Source organism: Gobio gobio (assembly GCF_949357685.1).
Source record: "Gobio gobio genome assembly, chromosome: 1".
Taxonomy (NCBI): Eukaryota; Metazoa; Chordata; class Actinopteri; order Cypriniformes; family Gobionidae; genus Gobio; species Gobio gobio.
Window position 1 is genome coordinate 59,765,617 of NC_137097.1, and position 25,897 is coordinate 59,791,513.

The 25,897-nt window shown below is 37.5% G+C and overlaps 1 protein-coding gene across 1 annotated transcript in view; it reads left to right on the forward strand.

Moving 5' to 3' along the window:
* Positions 1–5,205: 5,205 nt before the first annotated feature.
* Positions 5,206–25,897, forward strand: part of card11 (caspase recruitment domain family, member 11) — a 41,233-nt gene continuing 20,541 nt past the window's right edge. Inside the window, exons 1-2 of the mRNA XM_079840643.1 lie at positions 5,206–5,339; positions 24,464–24,679. Of these exons, the coding sequence (XP_079696769.1) occupies positions 24,478–24,679 (202 nt within the window). The 5' untranslated portion in view covers positions 5,206–5,339; positions 24,464–24,477. The remainder of the gene's footprint in view (positions 5,340–24,463; positions 24,680–25,897) is intronic.

Sequence of the window (25,897 nt, forward strand, 5' to 3'; positions counted from 1 at the left end):
ACAAATCTGTTTTTTGCTTTTGCATTATGGTGTCTGGAGTGTATATTTATGTGTAGGGGAAGAGTAATTTAAAGTAGTTTAGCATAAGGCAGCAAAATGTAAAAAAAAAAAAGAAGGGGTTTGAATACTTTCACAAGACACTATTAATACATATAACAGAGTAAGAAGTTCTTGACAACACTTTCCTCATGAGGTTGTTATAGGTCATCATGTATTATGGTTACTGTAGCTCAGATTTGAACCAGTGCATAAATTCCTCATCCAATGCATGTGTGTGCTGCTAACCATCAGACCATGGCTTTGACATTGCATTTTCAAAATGGTTATATCTTTCCAGAGATATATGTATGGCAAGATGTATGTACAGTAGATGTATGGCAAGTCTAAAAGGACACATTTGCCAGTGCCAATCTTTGCCTTCAGGTCACGTTTTGACTCTAATGAGCACACAGCTCATTCTGCATCTCACTGCAGTCTCATTTCTGCACAAGAAGGCAAACACAATGCCTTCCCCTGCCTTCAATAACTAGTCCATTTGTTGTAGCATTTTCAGGCCTATTGTTGCTTTTGCTAAGCGGCTGGGCACGGAAATGGATTTGTGGTCAAACCGCTGTTATTAATGGACTTGACTGAGCAGAGCTGGCGGATGAAAATAAGAATGAGAGACTGAAGATGAAAATTGCTTTCAGAAACTTCATAAGACCACTCTATTGATAGGAGCCTTCTTTCAGCTCTGTGATTAGAAGCATCAACTAAATGTGTATTGGGCCTAATCAAATATTTAGGACTCCCTGGAAGAAGAGATTCTTTTTATCTCAACACAACCTTCCTGGTAAAATAAAGGATAAATAAAAAATAATATTTAGGAGCACAGCCAGAGAACAGTGTATATATTTATTTTGCCCTTGTTTGTGTCCAAATGAATCATTAGATCAGATAAGACATAGCTTTGATTACATTAATAATTTATATTTGACCAACAGGGCTTAAGAATGAAAGAGATGTCCAAGTCGACCAGAAGGAGGCTTTAAAATGATCTGAGACGTTGCATCGAGGCTGATGTTCATCGATTTACCCACTTCTAAGGAAATTGATGGACTCGTTCAGAGTCAGGGTCCATTACGGCTCTCAGTAATGGAGACTTTTTTTGAAACCAATTTATTATTTTTAAGTTACGATCAAAACCAATAAGATAACCGCATAAACCCTTGCTATTTGGAAAGCTGTAATGGTTTTGCCTCACCATTCAGATTCACCAAGGACAGCATCATCGGTTTAAGGAGAAAGCAGAAATTTCACATCTTGTCCTGCTCTAATGGCAAAACTCTATTTCTAGCTATGAAAACATATCCCTCCGATACATGGTATCTATCACTTAACCATTCATTGAGGGGATTTCTATTCCAAATGAAGACATTACCCAAACTGGATTTAAACTTGTACATTAGAGTGCAAAGGACAGCAAAGAGAAGAGAGTGGGTAACATAGGGAGTAAGAGGGTGAATAGAAACAATAATCTACAAAAATGAATCATCAAATTGCTCTTCTTGTTGGTTGATCGAAAAATAGGAGTGCTTTCCTAAGTAAGTATGCATCCTTTCATAATAGAAAGGATGTTCCTCAAAGATTTTATAGTATTTCGTAACTGTGTGTATAAAGCAAAACACAGCAATAGTCAAGTACATTTTTGGTTATTTTTCCAGCATTGTTTTCTATTTTTACAGTGCATATAGAGCACTGCCACGCTGTGTAATTGTAAGCCAAAGGTACTCTCCTGCTTCAAGAGCTTGTTTTCTTTCACTCAATGAATCAAACAGCTACATTCAGAAAAGGTAATCAAATACGTTCTTTTAAACAATACTGTATGGAATCTATGTGGAACTCCCATCTCTTGTAAGCATCTAAACTGAATAAACATTTTGTTTAACCTGTCATGGATGGGTACTCATGAAGCAGCAGAATGTTAAGAATGCTGCTCAACAACAAGTGTGGTCTTCGACGTATGTATCATGTCAACAATGACAGTCAAGAAACTTTTCTGTGAGACACACAGTTTTTTTTAAACAATAGCTAGGATCCATTTCTCAATGCTCAAGCACAACAGACGTCATGAATTCTTTTCTCACTCAAACACAACCACTGTCAAAACTTTATGTGCCTACGGGCCAAATTGCATGTTGAAATATGGGGAGAGCGGGGCACAAACTAATGCTTTTTGACTTTCTCAGTTGGGGTAAATCTATACTTAGGGTTCAGAATATTTATTTTTTTCCCACATTAATTTCACACATGTCTCGTACAATTATGTGGTTTTGTTTCATTAATACACTGTATACTTTTTTCTTGATTTACCCTGAAAGAATGGAAGTGAAATGTGACAACATGCCCCATAGGTGGGGCACAATGTAACATGTGAGGGGCACATTGTAACATGACCATATCACAGCTTAAAATGTTATCTGATAAACTCAAAATATCCATGACAAACTAAAATATTTTGACTCTGACTCTCAGTCATTATTCACCTTTTTCTCATGGTTTCTCAATGGAATTTATAAAAGTATAGAATAGAATGGCATAATTCTAATAGGGGCTCGTTTTAACGCAGTGTTACAACATATACCCCACCTGCGCAACTGGGATTTAACCCCGGCTCTTGTCTTCTGCTGGTTAGATCAGCTTTAAAGAACGATCTCAACTGTTAAATTTACAGATTTAAGATTAAAATAATATACAATATGTCTTATATTAAATAAACACAAAACAACAGAGATGAAAAATACACTTAGTAAGAAATGTACTTTTGTTAAAGTTAAATAAATGTTCAGTGATATCTTCCAAAGATTTTTTTTTTTAATTTTGGTGCATTTTTTTCTCTAAATAATATTGATTAGGCAACTAGTAAATACACAAAGTTTTGCCATCCTGGCATGTGTGGAAAGTTTTAAACCATGTGTGTTACAACTGACCCCGCGTTAGGTTGTGCCCTACTCTCCCTTATACTCCTTTCAAAGTTAAGTTCAAAACCTAACAAAACACAAAACTGAATAAGACAGCAATTTGCTACATTTCTATAGTGATACAATATTAATATCTATTCAAATCTATCAATAATTAGATAGCTGAACACATATGTTAGTCTTTCCATTTCTATATAAATCTATACAAAAGGAGAAAATGTATTTTGTACTTTATTGTAATGGACCATGCAACATATATGGCAGTGGATTCTAAAGTCAGTTATTGTTTTGTAAAGACATTTTTGCAAAAGAAGTCATTGTAAAATTCTAACTGTAATTAGTGTGGCAAAGTGTGTTTGTTGTGTGACAACCTTTGTGTTATGGAAGAATTGATTGATGAATTAAAGGGATAGTTCACCCCAAAATGAAAATGTTGTCATCATTTACTCACCCTCAAGGTTTTCCAAGCCTGTTTTAGTTTCTTTCTTCTGCTTGAAGAAACACGAAGAATGTCGGTGACCAAAAAGTTGATGGACACCATTGACTTCCATAGTATTTCCCCCCCACATGGAAGTCAATGAGCCCCATCTTCTTTTGTGTTCAGAAGAAGAAAGACATTCATACAGGTTTGGAACAACTTGAGGACGAGTAAATGATGACAGAATTTTCATCTTTTGGGTGAACTATCCCTTTAAGTGTTTTGATAATTTGCATGTTGAATGTGAAAATAGCTGTTGTGCCAAGCTGATGTTGGTTAGGAGGACTGTGGGAAGGGTTTTAAAAAAGTGTATTGAGAAATGTATCCTAGCGAATGTATGTAAACCCCTGTAACAGTTAATAATATACGTATTTGCTGTAGCTAAACTTTTAAATGACCAGTTGCTTTGTTTTTTAGCCACTAGAGGGCACACTCTTTAGCTAATTGACTGACTTTCTTTGTTTGGTACATTCCGTGACACTGAAGCGTCATAACTACAAAGTTTTAATTAGATCCATGATATAAAGTGTTGTCTGTATTGTAATGTTTCTTGTACATAACATTAATATGACTCATTTTATATGCTCATTAAGTATGATTAGCCAAGTCTACACAATAGGCAATGTGCTATTTTAATGACTGAGACCTCATCTCAGTAGCATTTCCAGACTATCATATTCATTCATTGCAAAATGTTTCTCCCATGTACCATGACTTTTTTAATGCTAAGTTAAGAACCGCACTATGTAGCCTACACAATAGTTCAAATAGCATGCAAACGCTGTCAAGTTCAATTGAAGTCAAGTTAAATCAGGATTATTTTTGTTCTGCTCTTTTCTGTCTAGTGTAAAAAAAGAATGAAACAGTCCCTCTGGAAGGAAGGTGTGACATTTGTGTAACTGTTGCCATAAACAAATGTTTTGGGGGATGCATTTGCATGTTCTGAACCACAGAGTTCATGATGGAACTATCTGTCAGACGCTGGAGTGGAGAACATTTCCCCTTATAAGACAACAAATGAGCACACAAATGAAGACTTCACACATATATTCCTAAATCTGTCTGACAGCCGTATCTCAACTAAACCTTCCAGATCTGATCTTTCAAAAAAAATCTAGCTTTAGATGAGACAGATCCATTTTTAAAAAATGGTGCCATTTTGATTTAAGGTGAACCACCGACAGCAGGCTTTCAGAATTGTGTCAATGGCTTAGCCTATTAAAGATAATTGCTAGAATAATTAAGATTTGTATCACGAACAATCACATCACAGTCTTTTGTTTAGTGTTAGACACAAGCACATTAGTCACCCAGTACAATAACACACAATTATGGAATATGAATACAAAAAATAGAAATGTTAAAAGGCAAGCCAAATGATGAAGTGAAGCAAACTAAACTACAATTAAGGAGAACTGACAAAAAAAATTATATTTTCTTTTACATTGTAAGCAGTCTCTGGAAATAATGCTCTTCTTAAACAGCCTAGTTGTTTCTACTCAGCAATATTACACATATTCAGTAAACCTAATTCAGTATTTATATTTCTCACTTAAAGTGCCTACATAAAAAGTTAACCACTTCATCATTATTATTTTTAAAAGATTTTTATTTTATTTCATAGCCACGGTGAGCTAGACAATGAGAGCACATTTAATCGCCAGAAAGTACTGTTGTTTTCACTTCGGACAAATAAACCTTTCACTGGAGCTGTAAGTTTATGGTTAAATACAGTGATGAGCTCCATTAGCTCCTCCCGCTCGCTTTGAGTGACAGCGTGTGAGACTGCAGGTGAAATTATCCAGCTTGTCTTGCGAGTTGTTGCGACAGAGTTCAGCTGGCGTCTTCAAGTAACTAGAATGGACCGGTTGAATTAAAGCCCGAGAAGTGATCTTCAACAGGTAAATCACGTTACTGTCGTTTGAATGTAACCGTTTCATAAGTAAACATTTCAAAGCCGAACTTAATCACAAACTTTTCGACGTAACGTTACCTCGGCGTCTGACAAACCGCATTACAGTAGGAAACTAATGCGTATCAGGGTTTTTACCATATGTTAAATACTCACTGTTTGTGCTTGTGTTACCTTTGGACTTCTTTTACTATGTGTGTACATAATTAGACTTTAAATGAATGTATAGTAGGTCAGTAAAGTCATTTCCAGTGTGTAGCTACTCGAGCGTATAAATGAAGTATGTTCAAGTGATGCAACATATGAATTAGTGTGATCTTATTGGCAGAAATATAAAAGCTATATTTTGGTGGTTGTCTTACTCATAAAATCCACCGTTCTCCCCATTTATTAGCAGTGTTGGGAATAACGGCGTTACAGATAAACGGCGTTACTAACGGAATTATTTTTTTCAGTAACGATCAATCAAACGAATTACTGTTTCTCTCGTTACAACGCCGTTAGAGTTACTGAGGGAAAAAAATGCGGCGTTAGTCGCGTTACTATAATTGAGCTCACTGAAGCGCTTTTCATCCGAACAGGCTCTCTGTCAGTCGGACCTGCAATGTGTGTATGTGTGTGTGTGTGTGTGTGTGTGTGTGCGTGTGCGCGCGCACCAGCCATGCGTGTTGGGGGTGGGTGCGGTGGTACACATAACTGATGATGATTGGTGGGTGGGAGACAAGGTTGAAGTTGATAGGTTGAGTTCACACCTATTTTTTTTCACGGTCTATGGTTCACACACACACACACACACACACACACACCTATGACGCACACACATTCAGCGATAGTCCAACGACTTCAAAGGTAGCTTTCGCAAATTGGAAGTATAAGCGCTACTTTTCCCTCGTTGAGGTGAAAGGTAAGAATATTTAAGTAACGTGCAACTTATGCCCAGGAAGAAAGAGTCTCTCCACGCCGGTGGCAAGTGATTCTGAAGCGCCTCACATCATCATATGCCACAAAATTAGTGGCTAAAAACCCAGGTGATAACGTGAGCTCCACTACCACAGGAAAGTATAGTACTGATAATATTTACACAATATTTACACTATAGTAGGCCTACTGATAATATTTACAATAATGCATTGAATTTGATAGGTGTCTCACATTGTCCCACAGCAACATTACAATAGTGCACATTAATGTACAATGTTTTATAATAATAATTTATTCTATTTAGTGTCCAATTCATTCATTTAACATATCTAATATTGGGGGCATCCAAATTATTTGACATATTTGAACATTTGAAAGAAAAAAAAAGTAACGCAGTAATTACTTTCCCTGGTAATTAGTTACTTTTATAATGATGTAACTCAGTTACTAACTCAGTTACTATTTGTAAGAAGTAACTAGTAACTATAACTAATTACTTTTTTAAAGTAACGTGCCCAACACTGTTTATTAGTCACTCATCCTCCCTCATAATAATCTAATAACCGACTAATATGATGTAATGAGTTTAATCTTGCATTTCCAACATGGACTATAAACTGAAAGTCTGATGTCTTAATAAAATGAGTGATGGAAACTAAGAAGTGTGCATGCTGTGTGCACTCATTGAAAAGTCAGGGGGTGAAAGGAGGATCATGCACATTAATCTTGACACCATTAATTCAATGACAATGTGTGTGGTTGCACATGGTTATTCTGTTATTTATGCAATGCACATAAACACACCAATGTCAACCTCAATCTGTCCCTCTTCTGCATGCTCTATATATCAGCTTGTTGCTGTTACTGTAGAGTTTTTGCACTATTCATGGGATTTGGTGCATTGGTGCTGTCTGTCATCAGATTATTTGTGTGTGTGTATTATTTAATCCTCAATTTTACAATAACTAATGGAACTAATGTAAATTGCTGTTGCACTGTATGTGCCCCCCTCGGTCCTGCTTGTGAGATGTGTGCATAGTGTGAAGATGTCATATGAACGTTCATAAATGGGAGGTTCCACCATGTATGTTCAACAGATGCGCTATTCTGACCTCATTTTTGCCTAACAAATTGAGCCACATGTCATGGCATGCTTTCTTTGATAACGACTTGTCTAGGACTTTAGGAGAGTCCTCATTAATCTGTTAAAGCCTTTCCTTTAAAAGACAGCTTGCTCTACAGGAACAGTTGTTGTAGGATGCCTCAGTAGGTTTGGTGTGCCCGCCCTGCCTTGGGCCTTGCAAGTTGATGTTCTGCAACAACATGCTTACTTCTCATCCCCTCCCAGTTTATAAACCAGTGATTAAAGACTAAACACTCAACATGGAATTTGCATTGTTGCAGAACGGTAATGCCCTTTTAATATAAATCACTATTTTGGATTTTACATTTATGAGTGAATGCCTTTGTTAATGAATTTTGAATGGCTGAAACTATGTGAGCGTGAATAATAATTCAGTGATTTATAATTCATGGCATATTTAGGTAATACTTTATTTTACAGTGTCCTTGTTACATGTACTTACCATGGTAATAACAGTAAAGTATGCATAATTACATGCAACTAACCCTCAACCATACCCCAATCCTACCCTAACCCTATAGTAAGTACATGTAGTTAAATAATATTTTTTCAGTACTACTATATAATTACACTGTAACAATTACACCTTAAAATAAAGCGTAACCCATATTTATTTCCTAGCATGTTTTAATTAAAGACATGATGAAATACCATGAATGATGGTTGATGATTTACTAAAGTTAATAAAAAAAGATTGCACCTATCATTGGTTACTATTTGATTAATGTATGAAATAGTTGACATCGAACACATGAAAAGTGTTTTCTGTAATAGTTTAGGTTTTTTTTCTCTTTAGTTTTATAGTTAATATCCATTTGTCTGAGACAAATCTAAGATTGTCTAAGCTCTAAAGTAAATTGTAATGGTCGGGTTTGGTTTACAGAGAAAATCACATTGAAAGGGATAATAAATATTTAAGATATAAGTGTAAAAAGGCTATATCTCAAATATGTCAAATTAGACAGAAGAAACACTCCTAACTATTCGGAAATAACAAATATCGCTTGTATTATTTACATCTACATTTGTATGTGTTGTTGATTTAACAGCCATAATTTGTTCAAACTGAGTATTTATTTCAGTTGGTCTGGCTGAAAAATTTGATCCGCCCCTCAATGTGTTTTTATATTGTGCCCCTCATTTCCAAAATGCATTTCAGCAGGCTAATATTGCCCAATAATTAAAGAGTTAATTTCTGACATGGCAATGTCTTACTGTGAAAATCAAAAGATACTGGAGGTCCCAATCTGGGTTCCTTCATACGCACAAACTGGTGGTATTTGTAAAATTATTCAAGTGCAAGTTCACAAAGACAAAATAGGGCATGAAAAAAAAAAAAACTATTGAACAAACCCAACTCTTTTTCTTCATTCCACAAGTGTGGCTGGTTTTGTGTTTAATAGGAAACGTCTGGAGAAATTTTAGGCACTCTTTTTGATAACGCCGTTTTTTGGGGAGCTTATAAAATGGATAGTCCCTTGCAAGAACTCCACAGTCTGTCCACAGTTCCCTTCAGAAACCTTATCATTAGGAACAGAACAGGCTTCAAATATATATTTGAAGTTCATCAAGTACACAATAGGATATTTAAGGCACCTTCAAAGCAAGTACTGTTCATAATACATCATATACAGTGGGGAGAACAAGTATTTGATACACTGCCGATTTTGCAGGTTTGCCCACTTACAAAGCATGTAGACGTCTGTAATTTTTGTCATAGGTACACTTCAACTGTGAGTGACAGAATCTAAATCCAGAAAATCACATTGTATGATTTTTAAGTAATTAATTTGCATTTTATTGCATGACATAAGTATTGGATAAATCAGAAAGGCAGAACTTAATATTTGGTACAGAAACCTTTGTTTGCAATTACAGAGATCATACGTTTCCTGTAGTTCTTGACCAGGTTTGCACACACTGCAGCAGGGATTTTGGCCCACTCCTCCATACAGACGTTCTCCAGATCCTTCAGGTTTCGGGGCTGTCGCTGCTGGGCAATACGGACTTTCAGCTCCCTCCAAAGATTTTCTATTGGGTTCAGGTCTGGAGACTGGCTAGGCCACTCTAGGACCTTGAGATGCTTCTTACGGAGCCACTCTTTAGTTGCCCTGGCTGTGTGTTTCGGGTCGTTGTCATGCTGGAAGACCCAGCCATGACCCATCTTCAATGCTCTTGCTGAGGGAAGGAGGTTGTTGGCCAAGATCTCGCGCTACATGGCCCCATCCATCCTCCCGTCAATACGGTGCAGTCGTCCTGTCCCCTTTGCAGAAAAGCATCCCCAAAGAATTATGTTTCCACCACCATGCTTCACGGTTGGTATGGTGTTCTTGGGGTTGTACTCATCCTTCTTCTTCCTCCAAACACGGCGAGTGTAGACCAAAAAGCTGTATTTTTGTTTCATAAGACCACATGACCTTCTCCCATTCCTCCTCTGGATCATCCAGATGGTCATTGGCAAACTTCCGACGGGCCTGGACATGCGCTGGCTTGAGCAGGGGGACCTTGCGTGCGCTGCAGGATTTTAATCCATGACGGCATAGTGTGTTACTAATTTTCTTTGAGACTGTGGTCCCAGCTCTCTTCAGGTCATTGACCAGGTCCTGCCGTGTAGTTCTGGGCTGATCCCAGAACTTAATTGATGCCCCACGAGGTGAGGTCTTGCATGGTGCCCCAGACCGAGGGAGATTGACCGTCATCTTGAACTTCTTCCATTTTCTAATAATTGCACCAGCAGTTGTTGCCTTCTCACCAAGCTGCTTGCCTATTGTCCTGTAGCCCATCCCAGCCTTGTGCAGGTCTACAATTTTATCCCTGATGTCCTTACACAGCTCTCTGGTCTTGGCCATTGTGGAGAGGTTGGAGTCTGTTTGATTGAGTGTGTGGACAGGTGTCTTTTATACAGGTAACGAGTTCAAACAGGCGCAGTTAATACAGGTAACGGGTGGAGAACAGGAGGGCTTCTTAAAGAAAAACTAACAGGTCTGTGAGAGCCGGAATTCTTACTGGTTGGAAGGTGATCAAATATTTATGTCATTTTCTGGATTTTTGTTTTAGAGTCCGTCTCTCACAGTTGAAGTGTACCTATGATAAAAATTACAGACCTCTACATGCTTTGTAAGTAGGAAAACCTGCAAAATCGGCAGTGTGTCAAATACTTGTTCTCCCCACTGTACAAACACCGTCATGCCTTTTTATAACAGAGATAAAACAGTCTAAATTAGATTTAGGTTGAATCAAAGACATTGGTTGCAACATTTTCAGAAAGCAAAAAGCAAAAAACAGTTCTGTATGTATCTTATCTATTACCTACTGTGTCGTTATGGATATATGAATACAGTTCAGTCTGACCAATTACTGCCAATTCCAATCTAATGAGGACAATACTTTTAATATACCACTGACAAAAATATAAAACGTTATCTCGCCATATGAATTATAAATGTAGGTCTTTGAAAAAGTGCTATTTTATAAAGAAAAGATGAGGCAAAACTTCTGTTGAAAATCTGCTGTCTTTAGGGGAATAAAATGTTCTGGTAGAACAAAGAGTGTTTAACCACAAAGGTATTCCAATTATTTTCAAACCTTAAAATATAATAATACAGCATGCCCCAAAATATTTCAAAACAAATGTGCCTCACAGTCATGAAACAACTTTAAATATGAAAACGTAAATGATTTAGCTAATTTATTAGTAAAGTCCTAGCAGAGATGCTGTAACGTCCTGACACCAGAACAGTATCTTGACGTTTCACTCAGAATCCTAAATAGAAATGTGCAAGCACAGATTTTTATACTCCACAAATACACTTGAAAAGCATGCCATGTCAACCACACACCACACCTGACTGAGGGAGAGTAGAAAGCTCCCATTTCTGTATTGTGAATGTCATCAGATCGGCTCTTAGGTTCATGTGCATGGCATCGTCCCTCACAAAGGTTGAATTGTTAGTTTGCTGGATCCAATTCCGAGCAATTGCATTACAGCTGGAATGTGCAGACTCACTCTTCAACCCAAAAACAAAAGATTTATTATGGTTAATTTGAAGCAACTACATATTTCTGTCATCGATCTAGGCATGTAGCATTTTAAGAATGTCTCGGTCTGTCATCAAGTTTGATTTGAAATGGTTTGTGATCTAAGGCGGGTATTTGCATTCATGTCTGTAGCACACCATCACCAAAAAATCAGGAAGCAAGCTTTTTCATTAATTTCTTTATTGATTGACTTATCGATTGATTAATTAAACTGAGTCAGAATTTTGACAATGAAAAGAGGCGGGTGACTGACTGTCTTGTTTGTCTGCCCAATTTGTGGTGGAGTATTTGGGAAACTTGTTTGAAAACAGCCAGTGTTTGTTCAGTTCTGTTTGATGACACATAAATGACACGCCTCATGAAAGGAAGTGCTGTAAATCACATTTTAGAATAATATTACGAAGTCATCAAACATATAACACAAATGTTAGTATGAGAATTAAAAGTAAAAAAAAAAAAAACTTATAGATATACTACCGTACTGTTCCGTTTTCTTATGCTCACCAAGGCAACATTTATTTGATCAAAAAGTACAGTAAAAGCTGTAATATTGTGGAATATTATTGCAATTAAAAATTCCTGTTTTCTATGTTAATATATTTTAAAATGTAATTTATTCCTGTGAAGGCACACTCAAAAAAATAACTCTTTGAATGAACATAAAAAAATCATGGAAAGTATTTCCACATGATTAACTTGCTTTATTTCAGCATTATGCAATTCTGTTATTCCAATTTAATGTACTTACGTTGGGTCAGCTTAATTTATTAAGGTTGATTCAACTTATTTACTATGGTTAGGCACAGCTTAATTTAATAGTGTCAGCCCAAATAATTTGCAATGTTTTGGACCAACTAATTTATTTAAGTTAGCCTAACAAAAGTGCTTAATGCTGAAAGAAAGCCATTTAATCACATGGAAATCCTTTCCATGATTTAATTACATTTATTCAAAGAATAGCTTTTGAGTGCATTTACAAAACCTTTTACAAGATTTTATTGGCTAGCCAGAAGATGGTTTTGTTACATCCATGGCATGCCCAGAATAGTTTTTTATTATTAAAACAACTTTATTAGTAGGTCCTCACCCCAAGCACATGCTCTACACTTCACCACAATAGTAACCTCCAAAAACACTAACATAACACATTTTTAAATACCAACATAACAAAACATTGGGCATTAAAATGTCTCTCAATTTTCTCATCTTGTTAAAAATGCATCAAATTGCACTTTATTTAAACATTTACTCTCCGAATTCAGCCCCTTTGCAAAAGCATGATGGGAAGTGAAAGTCTTGTTTGATTGGGTTACTTGACTGAAACATGTTATTTCAAAATGAAAACATCAAATTATGTCAAAGAGTAACGGTTTAAAGTCAGTTTAACATGAATCAATTACATTTGAACCAGAAACGTAATATAATGGTGTTAAATCAAGATGAATTGCTTAAATAAAGCGAACAGCATCATAAATAATTTTTTTGAGTGCAAAGCTGAATTTTCAGCATCATTACTCCAGTCTTTAGTGTCACATGATCCTTCAGAAATCATTCTGATATGCTAATTTTCTGCTCAAGTTACATTTCTTCTTATTATAATCAATGTTGAAAACGGTTGTGCTGCTTAATGTTTGTGTGGAAACCATGATCATTTTTTCAGGTTTCTTTATAGACTCATTCTTTATGAATAGAAAAGTTCAAAAGGTCAGCTTTTCTTTTGGAATAGTAACTTTTTGTAACATTATAAATGTTCTTACTGTCATTTTCGAGTAATTTACTGCATCAAAAATAAAGTATTAATCTAATAATAAAAAACTGAGGTAACTGAGGCGCTACAGCGATCACGACACATTAAAGAGCCACAAAACGGTATTGTTTAAATTTCTGTAAAAAAAAATGACAATATCAAAGTTTAGACTTTTTTTCATATCAAAAGTAACTTGCTCTGTCCTGTCTGTCGGCGTGTTGTCAACGTGATTTTCTCAATGTGAGAACGTGTGTGGCGTGAGAGCGCCATGGCTTGTCGGACATAGCAACAGTAACTAAAGGGGGCGGGTCTTTGCGAATGGTCAATTGCAGAATATCTAGGGGAAAAATTTTCAAAAATGGCTAAAAAGCAGCACCATACAACTCTATACAACTTACGGTATGCAGTATTTCCCAGGTTTTCTGAAGCCATAGCAAAATATAATATATTTGCTTAACATCTCCTACTCCATGGTTCTCAGATCTCAGCCTCGCTCGTACACGGTTCAATCAAATATGGTGCGTCACACCAATGATGTCAAACTCGGTGTACAAACCCAACATAGCATTTGAACTGGAGAGATTTTCATGAATAAAATGTTGGCCTTTTCCTCACAGAAAGACTTCAGAAGGCTTGGGATATCGCCCATGAATCTCATGGTTTGTTTTGTCCTTTGTTACGGACAAAGTACCGGACCTTTGTAACGTTTTCCTTTGTTAAGTTCTTTGGTGCTCAAAAAGAAAGAAAGTCGTATGGGTTTGGATTGATATGAGGATGATCTAAATGGTTAAAAACATTTGGGTAAACTTTTTTAAGGAAGTGATGCTCCATTATGTTTATATAATAATACATGACGTATATCAGTTTTTATCTTACAAATGTGCTATATTTAGATTTCTCATCAGCGCTGTCTTAATTAGGTCAAAATTTACCCTTGATCCTGGTGTTTAGAGTGTACAATTTCAGTCATTGTAAGGGAGCAGGCCCCACATCAGAACTGCTGTACTGTTTCACTTTCACACAAAACAGCTTAGTGCAGTTCCCCTGAACTGGTAGCTTGGTGGAGCAGGGTTGCAGCCCATTGGCTGAGCCGCTTTTGGTTTGTGGTTTTTTTTCTAAAATCGGATGGAGCCACAGGAGCACGTGGTAATAGTTTCCGCTAGCTTGGTTTTACGCTGATCTTCAACATGAAAATCACTCAAGCAGGGTCCCACTGGGATAGACGCAGAGTTAAACAACCTGACTGCTCGGCGAACTTGAAACGGTGTAAATATTCCAAAATTAAAGCTCTTAGACTTTGTTTTTTGGTGTCTCTGACTCGATCTTGTTTAGTAGTTAGTAAAACAATAAATCTAATGTATTAAAAAATGATTTGAATACTTTTATTTAGGTATGACACATTCAATTGTGACAGTAAAGACATTTATAATGTTAAAAAATGATTTCTATATCTAATAAATTCTGTTCTTTTGAACTCCTTGTTAATCAAATAATCCTGAAAAAAATATCACACAAATATGAAGCAGCACAACTGTTCAAAACATTGAAATTACTAGGAAATGTTTCTTGAGCAGCATCATATTAGCATGATTTCTGAAGGATCATGTGACACTGAAGACTGCAGTAATGATGCTTTGATCACAGGAATAAATTAAATTATAAAATAGAGCACTTAAAAAAAAAAAAACTGTAATAATGTTTCACAATATTACTATTTTACTGTATATTTGATCAAGTAAATGCAACCTTGCTGAGCATTTCTTTCAAAAACTTTTGAAAACTGCAGATCACATTTCAGGTAGTTTTTCCATTACAAAGTGCTCTATATTTTTAGGAGCTGTGCCTAAATTCACTCATTTTCCTTATGTTGCAAACTACATAGTGAAAAAGTCGATTTGAACGAAAAAAATCTCAGTTATCCTTTTCCCTTTCCACTGTCAATGACTTTCAGGTGTTCTATGTGTCTCTTGCTACTTATACACTGATGCAGATACAGATATATTGACTTGCACTGCTAAGTGGAAGTTGATCATCTGATAATTTGTATTTAAATATACTGCACAAATGAGTATCACTTCTGCTGTGCAACTTTAAATGTGTTCCCAACATTTCTCCTTTTAAGAGGCTGAGCTAAACACCTGCTAATGAAATGAGGAAGTGAAGAGCGCTCTCTTACTCACTCGCTCCAAAATAAGTAGAGAGGAAATCTGGTCAAGGTATAAGACAGGGGTGGGGGTGGACTGTGTGTGTTGTCTGTCTGTCAGGGTGAACCGCTGTAGTACGTGATGCTTAATTTTTAACTCGGCTGAGTCACGTCCTGACATGAACACAAAGCCAGTGTGATGCATGACAGTATAATGCCGTATTTTGTTATTCAGCGTGCTAAAATGTGAGGGGAGAAACCCATCGTTTCCCAATCAAGAGCGACGCTGTTGGCCCTCTCTCGCAAAAGGTGGGCGTTTTTGTCGTGGGAGAATGCGAACGCCCTCGTTTGCTTTCAAAGCTTTACATTAACACTCTCCCACTCAGTTCTCTGATTTCCAAATATGAGATGCTATCTTTGCCTTTTTTTTTCTTTTTTTTTTTTACAACATGAGACGATGCTGATGCCTAATATTAGATGTATGACTCCTGCTGTGGCATTTCTGACGTAATGTCTTCATCCCCCTGACCTCGGATTGACTGCATATTGCACTTGGCAAACGCTGGATAAAATCTTCAGTTCTTCCTTTCCTTTCACCAGAAACCGTCCTTCTGTGTCTCTCACCCACTGATGTCTGATCAAATGTCTCCTGTGTGGTAGAGATGGGGAAGTGAGGCCATTCCAGTTAGTTTGCGCTCACATATGCAGCAGTTCCTGAGCCTAGGGGTGCAAAAGCGAAAGGGCAGATATAGAAATGGAATCTGGGATGATAGAGACAAAGGAATATGCAAAAGTGTGTGTGGGCATATCAGTAGTAATGGTTTGATTTCATTTGCAAAGGTGCAAGGAGCGTTGGAAAACAATGCTGGTATTATGCCGCCGAAGGGGGCCAACTGCACCTTCAACGTGCCTCTTTGCCACAAAATGTATGCAAAGAAATTTGTCATGCAGAGCCTTGTATTAATATGTTGCTGTTCTTTCATTTACATTTACGTCCCACAGAAAAGCAGGGGAAATATGAAAGGTCATCAAAGAGCATGCTGAAATATAAACATAGACACCTTGTATATTCTCTTTAAAGTAGGTGAGGCATCAATGTATCCTCACAAGAGAGTCTCATTTATTAGTTTCATTGTGATTTGGTTAACTGAACCATGACTTGTCGTGACATGGTGAGGAACATGCCTGAGGAATTTGCTGTGTCCTTTCTGCCTTTTTGTCATTGGGTAATGAACCGGGTGACTGGTGTACACTCACCAAACATCTTAAAGGCGATATCTGGTAACTAGGGGTGTAACGATTCATCTACTACATCGATGTATCGATTTATTTTCCTATGATCTAACTACATCGATCTGTGCTCGGCAAGATGGCCTTCCGGACGACATATATCGATCTAACATCGTTTTAAAAGGTAATCAATCGATTGTATCGATCATGGGAAATAACGCATTGGATTTAAGCACGTCAGACTTTATATGGATATTTTTTCTTAGCACTTTTAATGATAAAGCCGTTAAGCGTTACTCGATTAAGTCTGCCTATCTGTGACATCATCGCAACGCACGCACCAGCAGCAGCGCTAAGAAAACAAAACATAGCATGGCGGATGACAGAGAAGCCAACGTGCGAGAAATTATCAAGCCACCAGGAGAAAGAGCTAAGTTAGTTGAAATGTTGGTTGCACTTACTGTGCTTTTATTGAAAATGTATTGAAAATTGAAAATGAGAGCAGAAAAGGTTAACTTCCTTTTAATTCAACCTAAACTGTTGGTTGCACTTTATTCAAATAAAATTTGAATGCATTTGCCATTAATTGTTGTTTACTTGTTTGTTTATATCCATAATTAATTGATACCTGATTCCCTTACAAGAAACAACAGGAATCTAGGAAACTTCACCTGCATTGAGCAGTATCCAGATATTTATTTCAGTCACACAATTTTTGGCTAAAAAGTTACTGAATCGATTTCAAGTCACTGAATCGTTTCGGATCGTATCGTTCTAAATGAACCAATATCGTCCTTGAATCGTATCGACAACCTCAAATCGTGATACGAATCGAATCGTTGTTAAAACGAATCGTTACACCCCTACTGGTAACAGATGTTGATATTTAAAATCACCAAAACAAACGTGCCCCTATTTTGATAGCTGTGCCCCTATTTTGATAGCTCCGCCCCACACATAGGTATGCAACCCAGGCAACGACTATGGCGGAATCTGCTGTGCCAGCCGGCTGAGGGTATGATGTCATCAATAAGTGAAAGCAATAATGTGTTACTATGGTAATCCAGGTCGAATGTTCAATGAAAAAGTCATCACTTACATCCCAAAAACACAAACACAGTTCTCATGAACAACTCGATAGCACGAGCACGACTAACGGATAAATTACAATTATGACAAGATTAGAGGGTTATATCGATCACTAAAAGAGGATCCAAAGGAAACAAACATATATTAGGAGTTTATTATCTTACTTTTTGGACACACTTTGCGAGCTTACGCTTGAAACAGACAACAATGGCCTAGGATGTAGAAATGAATGGGTCTTTATTACCGCTGAAGTGAATGATGATACAACTGCAAATGGACAAACAAGTGAACAAGACACATGAGTAGAGATGCTCCGATCAGCATTTTTAGGGCCAATCACCGATTACCGATCACCAAGTTCATGATCTGCCGATCACTGCCGATCACAGAATGGCAGGCGAATGGCAATCTTTTATCTATAATCTTGCTGAGTTTATACCATTTGTAGAAATTAAACTAACTCTAAATTAACTGAGTCAGGATCTTGAAGAACCACCAAGTGTTTATTTTAGAAAATGAGATAACTTAAGGCTACTGTAGGCCATCTTTCCCAATTAAATGTATATAATAAATGTATATAATTATCTCACCTAAATATTTGATCATGCAGTGCATTTTTGTTTTTAAAAACAATTTTTCAGGTAGGTCTAACATTAGTATTGAGGTAAGAAATACTAAAGACATTTAATAAGAAATCAAATGTAAATTAATATTGGTCTTCCCTGAATACCTTAAATTAGTTAAATCCTTACACTTAAGGCTGCAAAAGTTAGTCATTCAAGAGCAGTGAGTGTCATAAAGGTTCATCAAACAACAAAAGACAAAGAGAAACTCAAGAGACAGCAGCAGTTTATTCGACAGCTGTCACTTTAAGAGCGAACACGGTTACGGTTACAGTTACAGTTGCACAAACGTTCACTCGCGAGTCACGACGGGGTTTACGTGCATACTCGTCAAGACGGTAATTTAGTACATACATTTGTGTGTATCTGACCATTTCAGCGCAATTTGTACTCGCAAGCTTTTTGTGAGATGGCCTGTGTGTGTGTGTGTGTGTGTGTGTCTCTCTCTAGACCGTGCGCGCGAGTGCTGAGCGGTTTGAACACTGGCAAGACTTAAAAATAAATGCAAATGATAAACTTTAGTGACGATGCGACACTGCCTCGATTGTGCAAAGTGGCAAATCCTGTGTCAACTGTGCAGCTCGATTTTAGTGCACATGCGATGCGCTGATGTGAAGCCATTTGAGCATTTTGAAAGGGAGAGAGAGAGCGCGCGCACGCAGTGATTCACGCGCGCTGTTTGTGAACTTATGTCCCACAGAAAGTTTTCAAATGACTGCGTAAGTTATTTAATATAGAAATATGAATTGTACCTCACCTTCAGCATTATAATTATTTTACCCGCGCTGGAAAGAGAATGTGACGGTGTCGCTGCATATCATGCCCTAGCTCTCACGGCAGGTGCGGGTTTTATGTGTCGTCAGCATGCGATCGGTTCATGAGATCGGCCTTTTTGGAGACCGCCGATCAATCATCCCAAAACGATTATCGACCGATCGAGTTGCCGATCAATCGGAGCACCCCTACACATGAGCATATTCAAGCAAAAGCTAACATATATTAGTTCTGTGAAACAAAACAAAAACAAAAACAAATTTTACTCGCCTATCGAGAAGAAATACAGCACTCCTTGAGTTCTCTCCAGCGCTGGAAAGCCGATCCGATATTTACACGGGTCCTACTTCTTGCCTGAACGTAAGCCGTCTTTTGTTCCACAGACATTTTCCACTTTTGTTTTTTATCTGCCATCTCTCTCTTTCTGTCGTCGCTCGGCTAATGTCCGTCCTGTGTGTCGTGTCTTTTGAATAATGATGTGCGCTGAGCGCTCTCTTCTCCCCGTCATTAGTAGACACGCCTCTTACTGCTGATTGGCTACAAGTTTGTTTTGGTACTCGGCCCGAGACACTTTTCCAAAGCATTTTCGAAATATCGCTTACCCCCCCTTTAAGATTCAGCTTACAACCAAAGGTTCAGAGGCATTAATTTGATTAAAAAAATGACCATAAAGACTTTCATAATGTTACAAAAGACTTCTCTTTAAAGTAAATGCTTCTTTCCATTCATTAAAGAATCTGAAAAATCACAGTTTCCACAAAAAACATTGATAGTGATAAGAAATGTTTCTCGATCAGCAAATCATCATAGTAGAATGATTTCTGAAGGATCATGTGACACTGAAGACTGGAGGAATGATGCTGAAAATTCAACTTTGACATCACAGGAATAAATTACATTGTAATAAAAGTACTGTATTTTTAATGGTACTTGGTTAGCATAATAGACTGCACTGAATGTAGAATTTTCATTAACAGCAGACAGGATTGGGAATGGAACGGATCAACTTTGAGCTCCAGACTAGGGTCAGCAACATTAAAATAGGTCAGTTGCTTTTTGTGCTTCTGTTTCCACACAATTTCAATTGGAATGACATTGTTATAAAACAAAAGAGGTTGTCATGACAAATTAAGTGGTTGCTAGGGTTGCTCTCCATTTTGCAATCGCGTGTCAATCTGTCCGAGAACTGTTGACACAGGATGCGTTCTGTGTTTCCTCTGGACTGTTTTTCTAATTGTTGGTCTATGTGCACATGTTTAAAGGGATAGTTCACCTAAAAATTAGCCTTTTGCCATCATTTACTCACTCTAATTCAATCCTATATGTCTTTCTTTCCCCTGTGGAACATGTTGCTAACCAAACAGCGTTGGTGACCACTGACTTCCACTTTATAAATGTGTGTGTATGTGTGTATGCTTGTATATGTGTGAGTGTATGTGACGTGTATATTATGTATGTATGTATGTATATGTAAGTCCAAACATGTAAATTTATGTCCCTGTTACTTTTAATTTTCCTGGTTAAATAAACATGAAATAAAAACAAGAAACCAAATACAATTCTATTTTGTATTTTAAACTCTTTGTAAAGTTCTATTTATTAAAACTCATTTTAATTTCATCAAGCATCTTTACATTTATTCCAAAATAATAACTAAAGGCATTAGCAATTTAAACAATATATTTTATTTGTGAACTAATGGCCAGCTTTTCTTTTTAATAGTCAATTTATTTTCAGCAGTCATCAATCACACTGGGCACAGACACGAAGATGTACCTTTAATGTCACCAAGCTTGATCACTCACTAAAACCCACAGTCATCCTGTTTTCTGGCCATTTCTAGTTTAATTTTGACGTGACAAAGCGGTGATATCTTTATAGTTGTAGTAGTTATTGTTTACTTTTTATTTTGTCTTCCCATTAACGCCATCATTGTCTTCATTCAGGCCGTTTCGAGAAAGCGCACGAAAAACAAGAGGCGGGATTTATTGCACGAACCAATCATATCCAATCATAATCAATCATAACCGATCATATCCAATCATAGCACGATGGAGGCATTGGCTCCACTTACGTGACTTTCCCCCATTCATTCTCAATTACCCCCCCTAATAAACCCACCGCACCCATTAGGGGTTCTGTTTTAAGGAAATGGGCTCAGGAGAGGCACAAGAGACGTGAATTCTCGCTGTAACTTTACCCGCTGGTGTTGCTGTTGGATGGTGTTTCTTTATAAAAATGAGTGATGGGTACACTTCTTAATGTCACATTTTGTAATTTTTTTTTTTTTTTTTCTTTTGTAATATCGATTATTTTCTCTTCCAGTTTTTTTTTGGGAGAAACACCCACGGTGTGCGTTTGTGTGTGTGTGTGTGTGTATCTTATACAATGGAATATATATATATTCTTTGTACTATATTATGTATAGCCTATATCAGCATTTTATCAGCCATCTGCAGGCCGGCTCTCTGCCTTCATGACATTCGACCATTAATCACTATGCGCCAGTCCAAGAACCAGGTACACGGTTGGTTCACACATGTATGACAGTGAGTGTCTGTTTGAGCTGCAGCCATTAGCTATTCAGAAGACAATCCGCTCAGTTCAGCGCTAGTGGAGACAAACTATTCTCTGCGCTTTCGCATCAGCGGTGTGCTGTGGCATCTTTACAGCCACTGTCCACAAGGTTTAAAAAAAGACTTGGTTTGTTACACTTCTCCAAAGTGAGGCAGTGTGTGTGGTGGCACAAGCATGCTTGCCACAGGACATGAATGCCCCCAACTATTGCAAGGTCACGCTTGCATTAATTGTTTTAATGTTGACATTATGCTGAAGATATTTAAAGACAATAAATGAGTATTAAAGGTAGTAGTGTGGAAGTAAATTCACAATTGTGGAAATAATAATCATTGTAACTAAAAGATTATACATTTGCAAGTGTCAATGACAGTTTAATATCACATTGCATTACTCTCTCTTGTAACAAATCTACTATAATAGCTATTTTTCCTGCTAAAATTTTTAAAATCCAACAAAAAAAATGCTATGTTTGTTTGTAGGACTGCACAATTTGGCCAAAAAATGTGATTGTATATGAACTGTATAATGATAATGATGATAGTGATGCTAATGGTAGCATTTTACAATAACGTTTCGTTAGTTAACATTCGTTAACTACTTTAGTTAACATGAACTAAGTATTAAAGGTCCCATGGCATGAAATTTTCATTTTATGAGGTATTTCAACATTAATATGAGTTCCCCTAGCCTGAATATTGTCCCCAAGTGGATAGAAATGTTGATCGGTGTAAACCCGAGTTCTGGCTGTCTCTCTCTGCCTTTGAGAAAATGACAGGCCAGACGAGCCAATCCTGAAGTCTCCTGGTTTGACGTCCAAGCAGGAACGGTTTCCTCCCTTTCCCCCGCCCAGAGAATCTGCCACGCCCATGCAAACACTCGAGATCATTAACGTGTGAACTGGCAGTTTCTCAGTGTTTGGATGTACAAATGAAAACAGAAGTCTTTCTTCAGTTCCTTCTGATCTGTGATCATTGATTTCTGATGTGTAGCTAATTATTTATTATTCGTGCACACGCTGCGGCTTCTCTCTCTCCCGACAGAACGGTGTTTTCGTGTTTTCTATCTTGTGAGTCAGTGTTTTGTACGTCCTCGTCGCGTCTATCTGTTCTAAAATGTGCATACAGTCTTTTCTGTTTAACATCAGCAGTAACATCTTTAGAGATAAACATCACACACGCCGAAGCTCGGCCTTCAACATCCCCGACCCCCAGTACTGCATCTGGCCCACAGCGGAGGCACCAAACGCGGCGTGAGATTAAGCAGAAGGGGGGTAAGCGTGAGGGTATCTGGGCTAGGCTAGCCAGCTTTCCCCACAATAAACTGGATTACATTCGATTACTGCTGTTGTGTCTTTGTTTGCGCTGTGTAAGTTACTCAATGCGCATCACTGACGCTATTCATATGATTGGAACATATCTAGAAATAATGCTTTAATCAAACTTACTAACTCGTTCATCTCGCTGTAATGGTACATTGCATGTGTTACAAAGTTGGTAGAATAATGATGAAGAGGACTCGGTGTGACTGGGACTCGTGTTTATTCAGAACTCTCAGATACAAACACAATAAACTCGCGCTGACAGACAACGCTCTCATAACTCAGTAGTTACTATAAATAACTTTGTTAGCAATCGCTCCGTCTCCGTGATGTCCTGTTCGCGAACGAATCATTCTTTTGAATCGGTTCTTTTTAGTGAACCGAACCAGTTCACTGAATCGTTCTAAACGGTTCGCGTCTCGAGTCAGCGCTGATCCATAATTTACTAACTTTCTGACATGAGTGACAGCCCCTCTGACTAGAAATAAACTAATAACCTGAAGTATATTCTAGTAACTACAACAGTTCACCCTGAACTGAGACATGCTGAGAGAACTGATGTGAAGTGAACACAGGTCCATCTGTCTCTGGCAGACTCGTGCCTGCTCGTGCCTCGTTAAACCACGCCCCCTCCGCTCATTTAAAATGCAAAGATGTCAGCCAATCACAACAGTGGGCGTTTTTCCTGAAGTCTCACAGCAGACACGCCTCTTGAAGCAGGGCAGTCAGCCACAGGGCAAACAGCAGTATAGAAAAAATGCCTTTTATTTCTAAATTATGACATTTTATGATGTAAAAATCATACTAACAATATAAGTACACCTCAGGAAACACTATAAAATAATAGAAAAATGCCATGCCATGGGACCTTTAACAATAATTCGGCAGCATTTATTAATCTTAGTTCATGTTAATTCAACATTTACTAATACATTATTAAATTGTATTTGTTAACATTAGTTCATACACTGTGAACTAACATGAACAGCTGGATTTTTATTAACAAATATGAATAAATACTGTAACAAATGTATTGCTCAGTGTTAGTTCATGTGAGTTAACACATTAACTACTGTAAACAAATGAGACTTTTTTTTGTAAAGTGTTACCATTACAACTATTATTATTAAATACAAATATGAAATGTTAGCCTAAGATTGTAATATATTTTTTGGTTTTACAGTATAATATTAAACTTACAGTTCTAATATTTATGCATTCTTCAATTTCAAACATTAAACCATCAAACTGATATTTAATTCGCTTTTCGGTTACAGAGACAAATATTTTATCTGTAAAAAACATGCACCAATCTAGACCCTAAAACTGCGTGAAGAAAACAGACTTTAAAGCATTGTTAAAGCACAGCTGAATGGACACATCTATCTTTGTGCATGCAAGAACACATTCTTTTTTTTATATCTGATGTGCTGTCAATGCTGTGGGTGTGAAAGGAGTGTCGAAATAGCATCTAAAACTTTATTCTCCTTCACTCTTGTCTCATAGGGGCCTGTGCAGGAATGGAGAACGGCGGCTTAATGAACTTGCTAGACTATGGGGAGTCATTGTGGGAGAATGCGGAGAAGAACCGGTACATTTTGTGCCGTTTCATCAACCCCAACAAGCTAACCTCATATCTGCGACAATGCAAGGTCATCGACGAGCAAGACGAAGACGAGGTGCTCAACTCGCGCCTGCTAGAGTCCAAAGTCAACCGAGCAGGTATTATTCAGTGTTCTTGTGTGCATTTAAGCAGATACTATAGCATTGTTGATGATGTGCTACGGATCCTTCCAAGGTTGCTTAGTCGGATTGCGGAGACATCAACATTCATAGATGCCAGTGACAGAAAATACTAAACACTGTGGAATATGGAAATGCAAATTCCATGCCGAAAACATTTACATGCAAATCACATCATCAATCAGTTACTCGGTCACCCCATCTTTCACTGTGTTTTTCCAGTGGTGTAATTTGATGATGAATGGACGCTTTTAATCCTGTGAGCTGCCGCTGTAGTTTTTCTTTCCCAACGACTCCTTCCTGAACCTTCGTATCATTTTTCAACTTCCGAACGGCCAGAGGCAAAGCGGATGACGAGGATTTCGCCCGAGCAGCTCGCTAAAGTCTGCACTGTTTGTTTGTCACAAAGCAGCGCATCAAAATGCTTGTTTACCACAGCTGGGATTTTCACAGCCCTCTAATGATTCTCTTTTCCCGCTGGGACTGGCAGTTTGGCATGTAATGCAGAAGATCTTTCAAGTACTTTTTGTGCCATGACTCTCTCTAGTGAGTTAAAATACAATGCACCGCTTTTTATCAAAGACAGATCTGGATATTCCTGCTACAGTGCAACAACACTACAAAGCGCAAGTCCAGCATCAAGCAATCTGTCTGTCCACACCGGATACAACTTTTTAAAAAAGAAACTAATTATAAATCACAGCCAATCAGAATAGTGTGGGGGCAGAGCTCTCTCTGCAAGCGCATTGCTGTCTCATTTTAATATAATGCAGATCATAATCAGTTCCCAAAATGTCAGTTACATTTATGAAATGATTGTCTCTCAAGGGGTGATTGACTTTTTCCATTTTAAGCAATACAGTAAGTGTGATTGGCTAATATAGTTTGGAGAAGCATGTTTGCAGGGTCCTGACAGTCTGAGGACCTAGTTTTATAAATTTTAGCCGTGACTCTAATATCAAATCATTTCTGGAATAAAACCAACTGACACTAATTTTTGGAACAAATAGCAACCTATGCTTTTGAAGAAGAAAAATGTGGAAAGAATATGATTGTTTCACATAATCTTATCATAGTCAGGAATGTCAGAGATTGCTTGTTGTTTTCATTGTTTGAAATGTTACTGCAAAGCCCTATGTAATGACAAGATCAATTTTTTTTCCAAAAACGTAGCGCAGGGACTTGTTTCTATCCATC